The 18,136-nt window shown below is 44.2% G+C and overlaps 1 protein-coding gene across 1 annotated transcript in view; it reads left to right on the forward strand.

The window, feature by feature from the left end:
- Positions 1–18,136, forward strand: part of LOC115459196 (vacuolar protein sorting-associated protein 4A) — a 33,759-nt gene that overhangs the window by 3,535 nt on the left and 12,088 nt on the right. Inside the window, exons 2-7 of the mRNA XM_030189057.1 lie at positions 5,754–5,865; positions 6,557–6,701; positions 7,320–7,381; positions 8,081–8,200; positions 13,670–13,826; positions 15,117–15,265. Of these exons, the coding sequence (XP_030044917.1) occupies positions 5,754–5,865; positions 6,557–6,701; positions 7,320–7,381; positions 8,081–8,200; positions 13,670–13,826; positions 15,117–15,265 (745 nt within the window). The remainder of the gene's footprint in view (positions 1–5,753; positions 5,866–6,556; positions 6,702–7,319; positions 7,382–8,080; positions 8,201–13,669; positions 13,827–15,116; positions 15,266–18,136) is intronic.

Here is an 18,136-nt window from a genome sequence, read left to right on the forward strand (position 1 = left end):
CAGATAGACTTAACAGTGACAGCGAGGTAGTATTATGGACATTCGACCTGGAGAACAGTCCTGCCAAAATTGGAGTCATCTGCAGATGGGCTATGTAAGCAGTAATGGGCTGTGAAGTGATGACCATGTAGCGGCCTTGCAGATATCTTGTAGGGAGGAGTTTATGTAGTTATTTGTTGCATTTGTATCCCACATTTTCCCAACTATTTGCAGGCTCAATGTGGCTTACATAGTACCGTAAATGGCGTTAGCTGATTCCGGTATGAACTAATACAATTACAAGGTGATATTGTGGTAGAGAGAGGTACATGTGTGGTAAATGCAATTGAGGGAACATTAGAGAGGGAGAGGAAGAATTAGGATTTGTCCATTACGGTCTTTGGTTTCATTATGTCGCAGGTATCCAGGTTTTTTAATGTTGGGTCGGTGGGATATGCTTTTCTGAACAGGTCTGTTTTTAGTGCTTTCCGGAAGTTTAGGTGGTCGACCGTAGTTTTTTTTTTACTTTATTAGGATTTATTTCCCGCCTTTTTGAAGGAATTCACTCAAGGCGGAGACCATCCGGTAGAAAACGTGAAGATGATATAGGTCTGATAGAAAACATGGTTGGAGGCAACAGTTAGGGGAACTCCAGATTGACGTTGAACACCTGTACAAAAGTCACGTGATCATGTATTTCAGCCAGTCTTTAACCTGTGTAAATATAAGTATTATTTCACCAGAAAAGTTGGGGGGGGGGGCAGATTTCTCTAACGGGTGAACCAGGTGGCTGCAATCTTCCCTCCGTCTAACCTGTCTCTTTGTATTTGCCTTGCTTAGCTTTTGGATACCTAACTTGTCTTATTTCTTGCTCTTACTATAAAACTTACTTGGTTTATTATGATAATTGGTAAGTAAGGTAATATATAGAAGTATCCCTCAGTGGATAGGTGTTAGTGTTTGGGAGTAGGAGATAGTGTATTTTCCTCCGGGAACCTACACTATCAACACTTACTGCTCTCAAAGGTTTGAAGCGGATTACAGAAGAATTTAACCAGTGACAATAACCATAACAATTGGGATTGATTTACAAAAAAATTACAGAGTAGAACAAGTGGGTCAATAATAAAGAAAAGTTACATGAATTTTAACATTCATTTTTAGCTGGGATAGATTTACATGAAATTACAGAGTCTAACATATAAAACTAACGGGATTACAGAGAGGAGGTATTTTTGGTTTGTTTTTTTTCCCCATTGATAAACTATTCTAAAAAGTTCTAGTTCTAAAGTGAGGAAAGGTTCGAAAAGTGGTTTCATAAGGCAGTTGAGGGCGAGGTTGAGGTCCCATTGGGGTGGTGGTTGTTTGATGGGAGGGCACAAATCCTTTAATAAAGCGGTTGATGAGTGGTTGGTTGGAGAGCGCAGTACCATGGACAGCATACTAAGATGGACCCAGACCAAGTTAGTCTTGAGTCCAGTCTGGGACAGGTGCAGCAAGTGTTCTAGTACCATAGGGACTGGGTAGAAAGAATTATAAAGATTTCTCTGTGTGCACCAGGCTGAGAAAAGTTTCAATTTCAGACTGTAAGGCTTGTGTGTAGTGAGTTTCCTGATTGCCAGCAGGATATCTGTTGTTGGAGTGGGAAAGGTGACATGGTTGGGGCAGTCGTATGCAGTCTGTCATCGCAAGCTTGAACAGGAAGAGAAACCAGGATTGACAAGGTTAGTACGGAGCCACCAAGATCATGGTAGATCTGTCCAGATGAGGCTTCTGGATAGTCCTGGAAAGCAGGGGTGTAGGAGATAGGCATAAAGGAACATGTTACTCCAGCTAATGGAAAAGGCATCTATTTATTTATTTATTACATTTGTATCCCGCGCTTTCCCACACATCGCAGGCTCAATACTGCTTACATAGTAACAAGAGAATACAATCTGTAGTATCAGAATCAACAAAGGAGGTATGTGGTAGGACAAGTGAACAAGGGGTAAATGGGATAAAAGAGGTATGAGAGAAAGGATAGGGATAGTTAAGGACATAGAGCGATGAAGAGTATGGAGGGTAAGAAGATTGGTAGGAGGTAATTTCTAAGTCATTGTTGTTAATGATGGAGTACAAGGCCTTGCACTTGCATTGTCATAAGTGGCGAAGAGGTTAAGTTGTGGAATTCCTCAGGCTTGAAGAAGTCTGTGAGCCACCTGGGCATGGAAAGACTCACTCGTAGGGATCAAGGTTTCTGCTGAGGCAGTCTGCTATGGAATTCTGGTGCCCTGGCAGATAGGTGGCTTGTAACAACACCCTGATGGAGATGGCATATTCCCATGCTTGTTGAGATGAAACATGGCCACTTGATTGTTGGTCTATTCTAATATGGTTTTGTTGGTGACCCATGGTCTAAAGACTCACAGGGCACAGTACACTGCCCTGAGCTTGATGCAGTTGATGTGGGGACATTTCTCTTTTGGGAATTCAGATTCCCTGTATTTGGAGGTGAAGGAGATGAGTCCCCTACCTTTGATAGAGGTATTTGTGATGAGTAGAAGCTGAACTTGTGGTAGCTGGAAAAGCTTCTCTTGTGCCGAATGGGGTGGGTGTTGCCACCAAAGGGGAGGGCTGTCACATCTTTTCAGTGATGTGAATCTTGTGGGAGAGAGGTTATGTGTCCATTGGTCCACTGGAGATTCAGTTCCTATTGTAGAAATGCATGTGAAGTCTGGTGTGTGGTAGCATATGAACGGCCATCGCCATGTAGCCTAAAAAGTGTAGAAGCAACCAAGTGGGGGGGGGGGGGGTCTTCTGTGTGGAGGATACCTAACAAGTGAGCTGTATTAGGGAGCTTATTAGTGAAGGTGGAAGAAATGCTTTGAGCAAAGGTGTACATGTGTCTGCGCATATGAATTGGATGTGTTGGGCAGGCTGTAGTACAGATGTGGCTTCGTTGATGAGGAATCTCAATAACTCGAGGAGGAAGAAAGTGGTGTGTAGTACATGAAATGTCTCTTGGAGAGAGGAGGCAACGAAAAGCCAGTCGTCTAAGAAAATAGGCAGGTTCCTGACTTGCAGAGGTGGGCTGCTGTGTTAGTGACACAACTACCCTTCCATCAATTTTACAAACGGTGGTATTGATGCAATCAGCCTATAATTTGTAACCGTTCCCACTGGTTCCCTAATGTTCTTAATTCAGAAGGAAATCTTCCCACTGTAAGACAACCATCAGTTCAACCATAACGTTGTTGTTTAAAAAAGAAGGGGGACAACTATCCAGCCCACAATGAGATCTAGCATGTTTCTTGTAAAATGCATCCAACATCTTCCCCTCCAGGGGAAAAAAGTCAGACCAAACTCTTATCAGTTGGAAGGGGCGGAGCAAGCTCCCATGCCTAATCCAAGGAAGTAGAGATGTAGATGGGGAAAAATAGCAATCCCTGAATGTCAGGGTTTATCTCAAGTAACAGCGCAGTATTGCACATTATCTGACGTCAGGTGGGAAGAGACGGAGCAAAATCCCACACCCGATCCGAGGAAATAGGGAAAGGGACTTGATATACCACCTTTCTGTGGTTTTTGCAACTACATTCAAAGCAGTTTACATATTATATACAGGTACTACTCATTTGTACCTGGGGAATGGAGGGTTAAGTGACTTGCCCAGAATCACAAGGCGCTGCAGTGGGAATCGAACCCAGTTCCTCAGGATCAGTGTCCACTGCACTAACCACTAGGCTACTCCTCCACTCATTCCACCAATAAGAGCCAACCTCATCAGTGATGTCACAATGGCTTGATTGCCCGATACTTGGCTCACTTCTGATGATATTGTGATGTCATAAGGGAAAGGGGGAAAGGGAAATGGGACTTGATATACTGCCTTTCTGAGGTTTTTGCAACTACATTCAAAGCGGTTTACATATATTCAGGTACTTATTTTGTACCAGGGGCAATGGGGGGTTAAGTGACTTGCCCAGAGTCACAAGGAGCTGCAGTAGGAATCGAACTCAGTTCACCAGGATCAAAGTCCACTGCACTAACCACTAGGCTACTCCTCCACTCATTCCACCAATAAGAGCCAACCTCATCAGTGATGTCACAATGGCTTGATTGCCCGATACTTGGCTCACTTCTGATATTGTGATGTCATAAGGGAAAGGGAAATGGGACTTGATATACCGCCTTTCTGAGGTTTTTGCAACTACATTCAAAGCGGTTTACATATTATATACAGGTACTACTCATTTGTACCTGGGGAATGGAGGGTTAAGTGACTTGCCCAGAATCACAAGGCGCTGCAGTGGGAATCGAACCCAGTTCCTCAGGATCAGTGTCCACTGCACTAACCACTAGGCTACTCCTCCACTCATTCCACCAATAAGAGCCAACCTCATCAGTGATGTCACAATGGCTTGATTGCCCGATACTTGGCTCACTTCTGATATTGTGATGTCATAAGGGAAAGGGAAATGGGACTTGATATACCGCCTTTCTGAGGTTTTTGCAACTACATTCAAAGCGGTTTACATATTATATACAGGTACTACTCATTTGTACCTGGGGAATGGAGGGTTAAGTGACTTGCCCAGAATCACAAGGCGCTGCAGTGGGAATCGAACCCAGTTCCTCAGGATCAGTGTCCACTGCACTAACCACTAGGCTACTCCTCCACTCATTCCACCAATAAGAGCCAACCTCATCAGTGATGTCACAATGGCTTGATTGCCCGATACTTGGCTCACTTCTGATATTGTGATGTCATAAGGGAAAGGGAAATGGGACTTGATATACCGCCTTTCTGAGGTTTTTGCAACTACATTCAAAGCGGTTTACATATTATATACAGGTACTACTCATTTGTACCTGGGGAATGGAGGGTTAAGTGACTTGCCCAGAATCACAAGGCGCTGCAGTGGGAATCGAACCCAGTTCCTCAGGATCAGTGTCCACTGCACTAACCACTAGGCTACTTGCAGAGGAAATAGAGATGCACTGGTTTGAACCAGAATTGAGGAAAATAGAACAAACAACCGGTCTGGAGGGTCTAGAGGAAAGAAAATTAGCAGGTAAGGCCTAATTTCACCATGTTCATCAGAGCCCCGTGTAGGTATCAGTGATGTCCATAAAACGGGGGTAAAGCACAAAGGATTGAAAAGCAGATATTCATCAGAAACCGATACAGATGTCACCTTGATGCATGTGAAGTATGACTATGGCCTGGATCTTTATCAGAGGCCATTGCAGGTGTCGTATGGCATGAAAAGACCGGGCAGACAGCTGAAGAGAGGACTTGGGGACAGATTTTTAAAAAGCGGGAGAGGAATCACATTATAAATGTTCCACTCTTTGTGTTGTAAAGTCGACAGTAATACCAGGAACCAACCAAATAAAAACGAGAATGGTAATGTTCTGTGTAGTATTTCTTCACTGATTGGCAGAGATTGACCACATTAGAAAGCCGAGTACTTGGTGTATGAGCAGAACTACAGCACAGTGAGCAACACAGGCACACACACATGCTGTCCTACCACCAACCTCCTGTCCCAGCTGCACAAGCTGCCCTCATAGCCTGTCCATGTGCCTCACTTGTACTCAGTTTCCAGGCTTGAGGCTTTTGCAATCGAATCTTTCTGACATGTTTTCTTATGCATATTTTCAGAGCTTTGAGTTTATGGGGTGGGGAGGGGGATAAGTCTCTCCCTCATTTGTCATTGCGGTGTTTGAAAGTATCTGTGGCAGTAAGTCTGGTTTCTCTCTCTCCCTTTCACTGAATGTCTCTGCAGAAAGCTATTGATCTGGTAACGAAAGCCACGGAGGAAGACAAAGCTAAGAATTATGAAGAAGCTTTGCGGCTGTATCAACATGCGGTGGAGTACTTCCTACATGCCATTAAATGTGAGTTTCCTGGCTGAAACATTACCTACCCCCTACTGAGGGCCACATCGCCAATTCTGCAGGGCTCAATCTGGACCACGCACAGGTCTTTAGAAAATGTACTAGTGAGCTAACTAATAAAGTATTGCAATAGAACTCTAGGCTTTCCAGATGTTCCATGCAGTCATGCCCCCACACATGTGCACATTTCCCCAGAATTTGTAAGAGATATTCACTATTAATTTACAAACAATCCTTTTCCAGAGACGGGAAGGTGGTAGAACTAGAGGACATGAATTGAGGTTGAAAGGGGGCCGGGACTAGTTTTTTCATGGAGAGGGTGGTATTTACCTGCAGTGCCCTCTCGTGGGAGGTGAACACGGTAATGGAATAAAGAAATGTGTAGGATAAACACAAAGGAATCTTGTATGGAAGGCATGAAGCCAAACAAGCTTCAGTGATTAGATGGCAACACCAGTAATTAAGAAGCAAAGCCAATGCTGGGCAGACTTCTACGGTCTGTGCCCTGAAAATGGCAAGGCCAAGTATACATATAAAGTACCACATACAATGAGTTTATCTTGTTGGGCACACTGGATGAACCGTACAGGTCTTTGACTGCCATCATCTACTATGTTGCTTTTGCCTCTGATGTGATATAGTGACACAGTGCAGGCCTTTCCTCACACTCTGCTCATGTTCCTAAATGCAGATGAGGCTCACAGTGACAAAGCGAAGGAGAGTATCCGGGCAAAGTGTATGCAGTATCTGGACCGGGCTGAGAAGCTGAAGGAGTACTTAAGGAGTAAAGAGAAACACAGCAAGAAGCCAGTGAAAGAGGCTCAGAATGACAAGGGGTAAGGGTTGGGGGAAGTTGAGAATGTTTTGGGGTTCTCTGTGTGTATCCAGAAAGGTTCAAGACTCCTCACAGCTTCAGAACTATTGCACTTATCCAGCTTTCTTTCCCCAGGTGCTGATAATTTTTATTCATTTTTGTATTTGTTTAAAACAATTTCCTTAGCGTCCCTCCGGACCGGACCAGGATTGGACTGATGGGTTGTGCATGCCTACCAGCAGGTGGAGACTGGTCCGGTCCGGAGGGACTAAAGGAAAGCAAATTAGCAGGTAAGATCTAATTTCTCCTTATATAACATCTACAAATCTAGGTGCTGTACAGTAATTTTATTTGTGATTTAACATTAACTTCAACATAAATACAATCCTAACAGGAAAAAATCTGTAAATGATACAGTATTATGTAACCTCATGTAGAACCGATCTGCAGGGGGCGCCCTCTTCTCAAATGCTGGGACCTGCCAAAGCTCCTTTATTGCAGATGATTCTGCCCCAGGCTATGGGGACCTTTGAGGGTAGTTTTCCCTTTCTCTCTAAGCCTTAGAACCCAAGAAGGACTTCACTCACCCTCTTCAGTGTGGAATGTCTGCTATGAAATCTTTTGTGTTTTGTTTGTACAGAAGCGACAGCGACAGTGAGGGAGAGAACCCAGAAAGAAAAAAACTACAGGAACAGCTCATGGGTGAGCAGTAAGCACACTAATCATATGTGTGATGAGAGGAGAACACGACAACACATATATATGTGAAACAGAAAAGAACGTGACCCTGCACGGTGTGTGTATGTAGGATGGGAGAGAAGTATCAGAGGACGTGACAGAGCCTGGTGTGTCTGTCTGTCTGTCACCTCATTAAAGAACTCAGCCAAGTTTGTTTCTTGGGATCTTTTCTCTGTTAAACCACATTGTCTTGTGCGTTATACTCATCTTGTTTTATTGTGTTTTTCATAACAAATGCCAAATAAGCATAAACATTAGCTTTATTTCCTTAGTTTTACTCATGACTGAAGTAGGATTAACGGGTCTGTACTTTTTCCCTCCTCTCTCTTGTCTGTAAAAGTGATATACAGTCTCTTCCAGTCCTTTTAAATGTCCCTGGTCTTCAGTAGGATGTTGAATAAAGTTGTGAGGGGGTTGCTGTCAGCCCACTGAACTCGTGTTGTATTTGGGGGTTTACATCATTGGGTGCCTTGGCCTTATCCATTCTTATTTGTGTAAGTGCTTAAGATTCCACTTCTGTAGTTTGGTTTGTAATCGTTAGATTTACTGCCTCCCTCTTCGTAAATGTGGATCAGAAGATCCCATTTCTGCTTTCAGTCATTCCTCCTCCTTGTAAGTCCCACTAATATATGCTTGTTGCTGAAGAGTTGCTTTTTGTTCAAGGTGCCATTGTGATGGAGAAGCCCGATGTGCGGTGGAATGATGTGGCTGGGCTGGAGGGGGCTAAAGAAGCATTAAAAGAGGCTGTCATCCTGCCCATCAAGTTCCCACATTTATTTACAGGTGAGAATTCTATGGCAGAGTCCTGGTGGGGGAGGGTCTCCCTTTTAACAGTCTTCATACACCGAATGCTTTCCTCTATGTAGGTTTCCTTTCTGCCTTGAATTTTCTTCATACACCGAATGCTTTCCTCTATGTAGGTTTCCTTTCTGCCTTGAATTTGTACTCCGTGTCCTCTTCCTGCCTGTTTCAAGTTCACTGATTTCTTCCATGTCTTCTGTTCTGCCTTTTCTCTCATGTTTAACTTTTCTTCCTTAGTGTCCATATCAGATCAGTCCAGAACATGTGGATTATGTCCATCGACCAGTGGATCGGACAGAAAAACATAGTAGTTCTGTGTGATTTTTCTCCTTAAAGGCATTGTCAGCTTTAGAATGCTCAGTGTCTCTAGGAGATGGATGACTGTTATCCGTGCAGCTCCTGGACTGATAGTTTCTATATGCTCCCAGATTAACTGGAGAGGTTATTGTGCAGTAGAACATGGGATGGTTTTAATTGGTATTCAGCTCTAAAAGATTGTCACAAAACACCTAGCCATCCGCCTGGGGCTACCCCGTGGCCACTTAGAGGGTCTATCCCCAGCACAGCTCAGGTCCACCTGCACCTACTGCTTGTGCTCTACACTAGCACCCTCCTTCCATCGACTGAGTCCCAACTACCTGTGGGCGAGTCTCCTACTCGGCAAAATTATCCCCAGTAATTCTTAAGTTACTGGGGCCACATTCCCAGTGGTCCCACAGACCCAACACACAAACCACAAGGATTCTTAGTCAGTCCAGACAAGCAGAGGCAATAAACTAAAAAAATGTGGATCAATTATAAAACTATCTAAACATTTAGGCCCAGATGCATTAAACCTTAATGACCCTTTAATGAAGGAATTTTCAACCGTAGCATGCATTAAAGGCCATTTTCCGACGACGCTAGCAGCTAACGAGAACGGAATGCAAACGAGTAACTACCATTGAAATGTGGACAATTCGGGATGCACTAACCATACCGACGATTGCAATGAATCATTTACCATGATAAATTTAACGTGAGGTCAGACCTGTCGTTAAGGCCTGAGCTGTCATCTCCCCGCTTCCCCCTGCAGCATAAAAATCCAAGCTGGCATGTTTAAAAACAAAAGTGAGATAAACAACACAAACATGCTTTCCCCTGCATAAAATTGAAAATCAAAACAAACATCAAAAAAAGATTGGGAGGGGGCAAAGGCGCTCATCAGGAGCGTCCTGTATGGGTGGAGTGGAACGGGTAGATGTGAAGCGTCTGTTTACGCTTTCCAAAAAAAGCTACAATAGCTAGAATGTAGTAAATTTAAAATGAATCGGAGAAAGTTTTTCTTCACTCAACGTGTAATTAAACTCTGGAATTCATTGCCAGAGAATGTGGTAAAGGCGGTTAGCTTAGAAAAGTTTAAAAAAGGTTTAGACGGCTTCCTAAAGGAAAAGTCCATAGACCGTTAATAAATTGACTTGGGGAAAATCCACTGCTATTTCTGGGATAACCAGCATAAAATGTATTGTAGTAAACAGGATTCTGGGCTTGATGAACCTTTGGTCTGTCCCATTGTGGCAATACTTATGTCCTTATGTACTTATTGCCTGACTGTACATAAGAACATAAGCATTGCCATATTGGGACAGACTGAAGGACTATCAAGCCCAGTATCCTGTTTCCAGCAGTGACCAAGCCAGGTCACAAGTACCTGGTAAGATTCCAAAGAGTAAAACAGATTTTCCTCAGCAATCCTCCACTGTTCAAGACGCTTTGGTTATGCACTCCTACCAGCAGAGGGAGACTGAGAGTCACTTTTCTAAGAATAACTGACTCCCCCCCCCCCCCAAATCCTCCAGGAAGAAGTGGGAATAAAGATCAGGGAATACTACTACTTATCATTTCTATACCACTACTAGACGTACGCAGTGCTGTACACTTGAACATGAAGAGACAGTCCCTGCTCGACAGAGCTTACAGTCTAATTAAGATAAACAGGACAAATAAGGGATAAGGACAAAGAGGAGCAAGATTCTGGAATCCCAAACACTACTACTACTACTTATCATTTCTATAGTGCTATTAGATGTACTCAGCGCTGTACACTGAACATGTAAAAGACAGTCCCTGCTGGACAGAGCTTACAATCTAATTAGGACAGACAAACAGGACAAACAAGAGATAAGGGAATATTAAGGTGAGGATGATAAAATAAGGGTTCTGAACAAGTGAACAAGGTTAGGAGTTAAAAGCAGCATCAAAAAGGTGGGCTTTTAGCTTAGATTTGAAGACGGCCAGAGATGGAGCTTGACGTACCGGCTCAGGAAGTCTATTCCAGGCATATGGTGCAGCAAGATAAAACGAGTGGAGTCTGGAATTAGCAGTGGAGGAGAGGGGTGCAGATAAGAGAGATTTACTCAGTGAACAAAGTGGTTTACAATCTAAAATCATTAAATATCAGAAAGAGGAACTACAAAATACCGCTCTGATATGGAAGGACTAAAGGTTCCCCTGGTCCAGTTCTTCTGATTTTGTGGACTTAAGCTTCATTTCAACATTAAGATAAAGATTTTAGGGAATAGTTCCCCCTGGCTCCCCTGTTTCCCCTGGTAGGGCTTTTTCTTGTCTGTCCAGCTTCACCCCTGGACCTACCAGCCTGGTACACCCTGGGAGTTCCTAATGTTTTAATGTATACAGTTGTAGTCTTGGTTCAACTTTCTATACTAACGTACCAGCCTTAAAGCCTCCCAATTGGTTGTTAATGACTTATCTTCCGGTCTTTTGGCTGGAGCGTTTTCTCCATCAAGATCAGGTGCTGCAAGGGACTTGATCAGCCCATAGTATTCTGATTAAGGCAATTTTATGAGATTGCACATAGAAACGTGCCAAAAACTGGCTTTCATGAATATATTTTGTGGATTTAGCTGACATCTTTCTCAGTAGTAGCTGTAGGTGAGCTACATTCAGGCTCACTAGGTATTTCCCTGTCCCCAGGGGAATTAGAATCTAATTTTGTACTTGAGGCAATGGAAGGTTAAGTGACTTGCCCAAGATCACAGGGACCAGCAGCAAGATTTGAACTTGGCTTTGCTGGTTGTCAGCCTGGTACTGTAGCCACTAGGCTACTTCTCCACCAAGCTGCAAGTTACCTGCATAAGTGCACTAGGTGCTGTTCTATAGCAACTAAGTCAAACCTCAACAAATTTCACTCAATCTAAGAGCCAGCCGGCAGCTGAAACTTCTTTTGTTTCCTCTCCACCCCACGCCCAACGTTGTCCACAGTGAAATTCGAGTGTTCACTAAGGCTCTTTCCCATTCTGTGTCTGAAAGTTTAGTAAATCCGGCCCTTAAGGTTCCACTGCCAGAAACTAGTAGTTCTTTCTTCTGGAAGCACGGTGTTGGCTGGGTGACATCACCTACCTGATGGGTGACACATGACACACAATCACCTTGCTTTGTGCAGCCCCGTTAGCCACAGTCACAGGCAGCAGCTGCACTGTTCACTCTCTCTCCCTCTCCCATCTGAAATCGTACTGCAAGAGGAGGAGAGAGTGAATGGCTGCTTCCTCCTCCTGTGTCCGCCTGGAGCTGACTGCTCATGTGAACGGCGGGGGCCTCTGTACAGCCCCACGCTTTGCTCGAGCAGTCGGCTGTAAGCAGACACAGGAGGAGGAAGCAGCAGCCAGATATGCAGCCAGCCACTCTCTCCTCCTCTTGCACTATGATTTAATTGAGTGAGATGGAGTGAACAGTGCATTTGCTTGTGTCTGATGATTTTCCAACTCTTACCAGTGGCTCTGAGGGGGTCCCAACTGTGATACCTGCTTTCAGGGGGTCCCAGCAACACCAGCAGCTCTCCTGAGGGAGAGGGGAGATGTCTGTTACACCAGTAGCTCTCTCAGGGCAAGAGGGTCAGAGGCACCAGCAGCTCTGGGGAGGGAGGGGGTCAGAGGCATGAGTAGCTCTGAAGGGGGCCAGCAGCATGGATGACTCTGAAGGAGGATCAGTAGCTCCACCAGGGTCAATGGTGGGAGATGCTCCTTCCAGCGTCCTCAGTAAGCCAGAGTAAGGCTTGGAAGATAAGAGGGGCTGCTGGAGCACCAGTATGAGGCTTGGAATACATAGAGAGGCAGCCAATGGGAAGTAAAGGTGAGCCCCCAGCGTTAATTGCATTAAAGATTTTAACGCTAGTTAAACTAGTTATTAAATGTGCAGCCCTAATTCTGATCTATTATCTTTCTCTAGAACTGATGCAGTTCGCCTACTGCTCCTCTTTCATTTTCACAGTAGAGCATGGAGGGCATTTTCTTTCATAGACCTTACTTGGAGTGCCTTAGGTCATCAGTTAGAGACCTATGACAAGCATCATCTTCTCACATCTTTAGTGCTCAATGCGTTCGCCTTCTACTCCTTCCTGTTGTGATTGAGGCTCATCTAGTTACTTTTCTGTAGAAGATCCTTTCCGCTAATATTCACACTCTCCTACGGGTTTTTGGAGACAGACTGTGTACTGGATTCTTCTTTAGGATCCCCAATTTAGTTGGTTAATTGTAATTCCTATAGCCTTCTTACTCTTTAAGTTTGGGCTTTATTTGGCCTGGGCATGAAGTGTCATCCTATCTGAATGCTGCTTTGCTATATTTCACATGTTTTGGACTGGTCTGGTCTGGACTCTACGGAAGGAGAAATTGCCTTACCTGATTTTCTTTCCTTTAATCCTACTAGACCAGTCCAGAAACCCTCCCTAGTTGAGTATTTCTGAAATTGCTTCCATTCTGGGTTTTTCTCCTGTTTCTTACCGTTTCATGTGTTTCTGTTTTCAAATTCCTGCACCTTATCTACTGACACAGTTTTCCAATGGCCCCCCTATACTGTGGGAGGACTGTGTGTCAGTGGAGTACAAGAGCTCTCGATATCATTGGAGAACTGTGTGTCAGTGGAGTATGTAGTACTTTGTTGTTATGGGTAATGGTTGAATGTGACCTTGAACTGAAGTTGTGAACATGAGCTCCATTGAAAACACTGAGCATTCTTAGGCTGCCTGGTGCCCTTAAGGGGCAAATCGCACAGAACTGCTTTGTTTCTCTGTCTACATCTGCTGGTCAACGGACATAACCCACATGTTCTGGACTGGTCTGGTGGGAATAAAGGAAAGAAAATTATCAGGTGACACCAATTTATTTATTTATTAGGATTTATTTACCGCCTTTTTGAAGGAGTTCACTCAAGGCGGTGTACAGTAAGAATAGATCAAACATGAGCAATAGGCAATTACAGCAGTAAAAATATTCGAAAACAATGGCATAGTATTGATACCTTTTATGTGGAAGCCCCACATCTGCTCTTTCTGCCTATTATCTCTTATGTCCTCTCTGTTTGTCTCTTATTGCATTGTCGTTGCATGTGTGGAGATAGACAATGGAAGCCAAGTTTTCAAACCTGTTGATGCTAACTGCTTGCTATGTATCACAGGTAAGCGTACCCCCTGGCGTGGAATACTCTTGTTTGGACCCCCTGGTACAGGGAAGTCATACCTAGCCAAGGCCGTAGCAACAGAAGCTAACAACTCAACCTTTTTCTCGGTCTCGTCCTCTGATCTTATGTCCAAGTGGCTGGGAGAGAGTGAGAAGTAAGTGAGTAGGGAAGTGTTTCACTGGATATGAGTGAGAGAGTTGAGTGTTGGTCCTGAGATAGGGGAGAGTTTATAAAGAGAAGACAATCAGCAAGCTGTAAGGTTAGAGAGATATTCCTAATGGAAGGTGGGAGGTGTTTGGATGGCTGAGGTTGTGGTTTGAGTGAGAGATCATTGGTGGAGAATGAGGCTGAATGGTAGGCGGCTTTACTACTACTACTACTACTATTTAGCATTTGTATAGCGCTACAAGGCGTACGCAGCGCTGCACAAACATAGAAGAAAGACAGTCCCTGCTCAAAGAGCTTACAATCTGGAAGGTGTGAGATGTTTGAGGTGTTGGTTGTGGAATGTTATTGTGAAAGTTTTTATTGTTTTGCAAAGCTTGGTGTTTTATATTTGGTTTCAAGGAGAGAGTAATCCACCTAAGTGGATGAACACTGACTCCCACGTAAATATACTAGTGCAAAAAGAGTGGGCAGTGGACCAATGACTCCAGGAAAACGGGAAAATAAATTTCAAAATACCATTCCTTAGCATCCCTCCGGACCGGCCCAGGATTGAACTGATGGGTTGTGTCCGCCTACCAGCAGGTTGGAGACTGAGAAAAAAACTGACTCTAGCGAGCCAATAGGAGCCCTGGTCATGTGACCTTAGCTTCAGTATTTTCTCAGTCTCCCAGCAGGTAGGAAGTGAGCCCATTAGTCTCTCTTTTGTGTTTTTCAGTTTTTTTCTTCTATTCTCTTGATTCTGGGTGTCTGTGCCACAGGAATTAGTTGGGGCTTGTTAGTCTTTGTCAGCATCATTATTTGCAGCCCCAGGGGTGTTAAACTCGGGTGACCCGAGTCCCTCCCCCTTTCCTCCCCATCTCCCTTCTGGTACCTAAATTTCTAAGGGAAGGGTTCCTTTGTTGATTAGCACAGGGGATTACCTTTGGGAGAAGCAGCCAGTTGTAAAAATAAATAAAAATAAAATGGTCTTGAATGATCCTTATGGTTCAAAAATAAATCTTTGAAGTCAAGTGGTCTTGAAAAAGACGTTTGCGGTTTCTTGCTGACGTGGCGTCTCGATATATTCTATATATATCACAAGGCTCAACTAAGACTCCTGAGGCAGGCCTGTGGCCGAAACACAGTTTCTGTGTCGAGTCATTGAATAAAGTGGTATTTTGAAATTTGTTTTCCTGGAGTTCATTGGTCCACTGCCCACTTATATTTGGTTTCTGCATGTGAGTTATACTAGTGCTGCCGGATTGGCTTTGGAGTAACTGAATCTTGTGATCCACAGGCTGGTAAAGAATCTCTTTGAGTTAGCGAGGCAGCACAAACCTTCTATCATCTTTATAGATGAGGTGGATTCTCTTTGTGGCTCCCGAAATGAGAATGAAAGCGAGGCTGCCCGCAGGATCAAGACCGAGTTCTTGGTTCAGATGCAAGGTACCTTTTTTCTTATCTCCTTTTTGGCTCCAGTCTGTTTTTAGGCTTGATTTTATGAGCTGCTTGTGTCATTTTGAATGCATTGGTCAGCAGAGTCCTGCCTGCACCACTTACTCTGAGACCCCAGGAGTCTCCCATGTGTTGTGTTTGAAGCGGTAGAAGCTTTGCTTCAGAGATTGGCTAGGACCATCCCCACTGCATCAGACACAAGTCACGGCATAACCAAATGTACAGTCTAGAAATGAGCTTCAAACACCATATTGCACTCAAAGCATTCGTTTATTCAGAGTCGTCAATTATTGGTTACTGTGAGAAAGATGGGACTTGTAAATGTCCTTGCATATTATCTTAGCAAGAATACACAGCATGGTTTACCAGAGGAAGATTCTGTGAGAGGGCTTTTTTTTTATTATTATTCTTGGAACTGTTTTGTAGCAACATATAAAAAGGATGATAGAATTCAAAAAGGAGTGGGAATACCTAAAGGGCAAGAGAACAGAAACTGAGCATTGAGCACCTCAGCTCAAAACAGCAGTGAAATCGCTGTCTGCACCTTTTAACAAGCTCTACAGACACAGATCTAGGCAAGGGCAACTGCCTCTGGCACCAAATCCTGATAGGTGCCAGAATGCCATTACTGCTTAAACGTAGAAACAGAGAAAATGAAGGCAGATAAAGACCATATGACCTATGCAGTCTGCCCAACCGTGCCACTGTCATCCCTTCCTCTCCCTTAGAGATCCTGTGTACTTGTCCTAAGCTTTCTTGAATTCATTTACAGGGGCCCCTTCACTAAAGCTTAATGCACATTTTATACCTAGGGGCTTCTTATCATTCAGCACAAGCTAATTCCGTTAACACATGCTGAGCTTTTATAAAAAGGCCCCCCAGTTTTTCTCTCCTTCCTCCACTGGGAGGCCATTTCACAAATTCATCAGCCTTTCTGCCAAGAAATATTTCCTCGGGTTACTCCTAAGTCTGTCTCCTAGGCCCCTTCATTCCAGAGCTTCCTTTCAGTAGAGAGAGACACGGCTCCTGTGCATTTTTGTGACGGAGGTATTTGAACATCTCTATCGTATCTCCTGTCTCCCACCTTTCTTCCAAAGTATACATAATGCGATGAGGAAGACCACTGACCATTTTACTAGCCGTCACTGGACCCACTTCATTCTGTTTATATCTTTTTGAAGGTGGGGGCTCCAGAATTGTTCACAGTACTTTAAATAAGGTCTCACCAGTGTCTTATACAGAGGCACGATCGCTTCCTTTTCACGCTGGCCATTCCTCTTCCTATGCAGCCAAGCATCCTTCTGTCTTTTGCCGGCATATTTCCTACCTGTTCGTCCATCTTAAGATCATTACATATGATCGCACCCAAGTCCTCATCTTTTTTGCACAAAAGTACTTTACCCCCCTATACTGTACCACTCCCTTGGGCTTTTGCAGCCCAAATATATAACCCTGCATTTTTTAGCATTAAATCTTAAGTGCTAAATTCTGGACAATTCTTCAAACTTCACTAGCTCCTTCCTCGTGATACCCAAACCATTAGCGGTGTCTACACGATTGCAGATTTTGGTATGATCTGCAAAGAGGCAAACCTTACCAGACAGCCCTTTGTAATATCACATACAAAAATACAATTGTACCAAGATCTGGACCTTGCGGCACACCACTGGTAACATCCCTTTCCTCAGAATGAGCTCTGTTTACCACTACCCTCTGTCGTCTTCCACTGTCATTCCGCCGTCCAGGCCACTGCCACAAGCCTCAGTAACAATGGCTGTACAAGTGGACAGGACTTGCATAGGGCTTCTGACCACTTATGGATCCTGAAAGTTCTGCACTCAGCTTTGTGGAGGTACTGATTGAACAACCATTGTCGTTGTACCAGGTGTCAGGCCTAGAGGTAAACGAGAAGGGTCAAGACTGGAGGCTACTCCATTGCAAACGAGTTTTAGGACATTGTGGGACTTTCATCTCCCTTCTTCCCTCCCAATGCATTGCTGTCAAATGGTGGCAGGAGGTAGATATAGGGGAGAGGAACCTGTGCAGAGCAGTTGTTACAACTCTAACCACCATATTAGGAAAACTGGATAGGCCAATTTGAATTTTCTCCAAGGACAAGCAGGCTAATATTCTCACATGTGGGTAACGCAATCCCATGTTGCCTGGACCAGAGCTTGTATCAAGCTTTTCACACAGCTCTTTAGAGCGCAAGTCATGCTTCAGTTCGCGAGCGCAGGACCAACAGTTTTTTTTTTCTCCACGGTGAGGAGAGGACGTGTTTTTTTTTTCTTCACTCCTCACAGCTCCCGGTTTGGTTCTTTACCAGAGCTGCTTTTTGTGCCCTTTTTTCCCCTTTATTTGCTGCAGCTCAGTAGGCCGCACTTAGGCCTGATCTTGGTTGGATCTTTCCCTTATTTTTTCCCGGGTGCTTCGCCCTATTGTCTTTCTGGGACTAGGGACAATCTGGTACACTCTAAATGATTGCAGTAGTTGCCTATTTAGCCTCTTTGTACTTGTTAACACGGATGATCAAGTCTCACTGTACTATCCCGACAAATGGGGTGCACTGGCTTCTGCCCTTGGTGTCGGGAGACTGCCCGAATGTGGCAGTGGGCTATCCATTTGGGCCTGCTCCTTGAGACCACTCTTTTGGCGGACATATCCAACAGTCTAGCCGCCAAGTAGGACCTTAGGGCCAGCTTTCTGATTACTACTTATTGGCTTCTGCAGTTCTCCTTGAGTACCATGGACTATTCTTCAACCCTCTTCATCCTATCCTCCAGTTTCTAACCCTCAAGGCCTGAACATTTGGGGCTTTGCATTGGCTTCCTTGAGGATCTTCCTGCATCTGTCATCACAGCC

Source organism: Microcaecilia unicolor, unplaced genomic scaffold, assembly GCF_901765095.1.
Source record: "Microcaecilia unicolor unplaced genomic scaffold, aMicUni1.1, whole genome shotgun sequence".
NCBI classification, from domain to species: Eukaryota; Metazoa; Chordata; class Amphibia; order Gymnophiona; family Siphonopidae; genus Microcaecilia; species Microcaecilia unicolor.